The 1,740-nt window shown below is 37.7% G+C and overlaps 1 protein-coding gene across 1 annotated transcript in view; it reads left to right on the top strand.

Moving 5' to 3' along the window:
• Positions 1-22: 22 nt before the first annotated feature.
• The window catches only part of LOC106514103 (protocadherin beta-16), a 2,912-nt gene continuing 1,194 nt past the window's right edge, over positions 23-1,740 (top strand). The window contains exon 1 of the mRNA XM_014003217.1: positions 23-986. Coding sequence (XP_013858671.1) covers positions 267-986 — 720 coding nt within the window. The 5' untranslated portion in view covers positions 23-266. The remainder of the gene's footprint in view (positions 987-1,740) is intronic.

Here is a 1,740-nt window from a genome sequence, read left to right as displayed (position 1 = left end):
TTTTTAACTCTTAGGGCCGCTGTTGACCATAATATCCAATATCAGTAGTCTTTTTAAAGCAGCACCTCCTTTGTGTCATCAGCACATGAAGAAAGAACACGACGGAGAACAGGACGTGTTCAGATCCGTCCTTTATTTTTGTCCATCGGAGCCACGGCGATTTGATGAAATTTCTCTTGTATGGAAGGTGCATGATTCTCATCAATAGTTTGCTTTGGATTTTACATCGATTTTACTGGATTTACACGTAAGGATAACATTCAAATATGTCCTGGGACAGAACAATGAAAACGCAAGTGAGGCTTTTCGTTTCCCTCCTCTCCTTCGGCTTTGTGCTCGGGCAGGTCAGCTACAGCATTCCGGAGGAAATGTCCAGAGGATCTTTAGTCGGTAACGTAGCTCATGATTTAGGTTTGCAGATCAAACGTTTAAAAGCAGGGAAAGCGCAGATTTTTTCACCAGACAGCGAGGAGTACATAGAGCTGAGCAGAGACAGAGGAGTCCTCCTGGTTAAAGAACGGATCGACAGAGAGGCGCTCTGCAAACAGACGACGCCCTGTGCTTTACATTTTCAGATCATTTTAGAAAACCCGATGGAGTTTTACAGTGTTACAGTTCAGATCACAGATATTAATGACAACGCACCGGTATTTGAAAAAAATAAAAAAGAATTTAAGATCAGTGAGTCCGCCGTTACTGGAGCTATATTTGTGCTAGAGAGAGCTGTGGATCAGGATGTTGGAATTAATGATCTAAAAAGCTACAGCCTCAAACCAACCGATAATTTTGCTTTAAAGCTTTACAATACGGCGGATGGGAATAAAAACGTAAAAATGGTGCTACAGAAACCTTTAGACAGAGAACAACAGGAGCAAATAAATCTGGTGTTAACAGCTGTAGATGGAGGAGAGCCGCAGATGTCAGGAACCATGCAGAGGATCCAGAGTGACAAGAACCTCCTGGATCAGCCTGACTCTCCTATAGAGGTTAGAACTTGTTTCAATTTTAATTTTTGTCATTTTCCATTCATGAATATAATTTTGAGTAATTTAAATTTATGTGACTGGAGACTTTTTTGTTTCTTTAAAATTACATAGTCTGAGGACAAGATAAAGGGCAGTTTTTRTTTTACTTTTTTAAGCAGAATTATGTATTTTTGTTTCTGAGACTTGCTGGACTTCTAAGCGTTTTCTTTCTTTACACTATTTTTTCTTAAACTAAAAATGCTTATCTATTTAATTTATTAGAAAAGCAGAAATGAAAAAAAGGTCTACTAATCCACCGAAAGCTCAGCAAGACCACCTCTGGTCACTTTCAGCACCACGATCTTTGTCAAYCATTGTGCCCATATCATGTTTGTTCTGTGGTTGACTTCTTTATAAGTATTTACATATCTGAAACAATATCATTTTTCTTAGGCTTTTTCCTTTGACTTTGATATTTCTTATTTACTTCTTCTTTTCTGTCTTTGTGGAAGTTAGTTATTGAGCACAGCTTCATTACTATTATTTTAAATGAAGTTTTGTCATTGCTTTTTATGAGAATTAATTCRGCACCATGGACAGCTTTTTTAAGGGGACATTTTTGTTTTTCTTTTGTTTTCTTTGGTACATTTTTAACGTGCATTATTTTGTATTTCTGTCACGAAATGCAATCAGGAACTTGGAAAATGTTTGTCACTCTAACTGAACTCTCTCTCTCTCTCTCTCTCTCTCTCTCTCTCTCTCTCTCTCTCTCTCT

Source organism: Austrofundulus limnaeus, unplaced genomic scaffold (genome assembly GCF_001266775.1).
Source record: "Austrofundulus limnaeus strain Quisiro unplaced genomic scaffold, Austrofundulus_limnaeus-1.0 Scaffold1, whole genome shotgun sequence".
In the NCBI taxonomy this organism is placed as follows: Eukaryota; Metazoa; Chordata; class Actinopteri; order Cyprinodontiformes; family Rivulidae; genus Austrofundulus; species Austrofundulus limnaeus.
The sequence above is the reverse complement of the archived record's forward strand: the minus strand, read 5'-3'. Positions and strand labels throughout refer to the sequence as shown.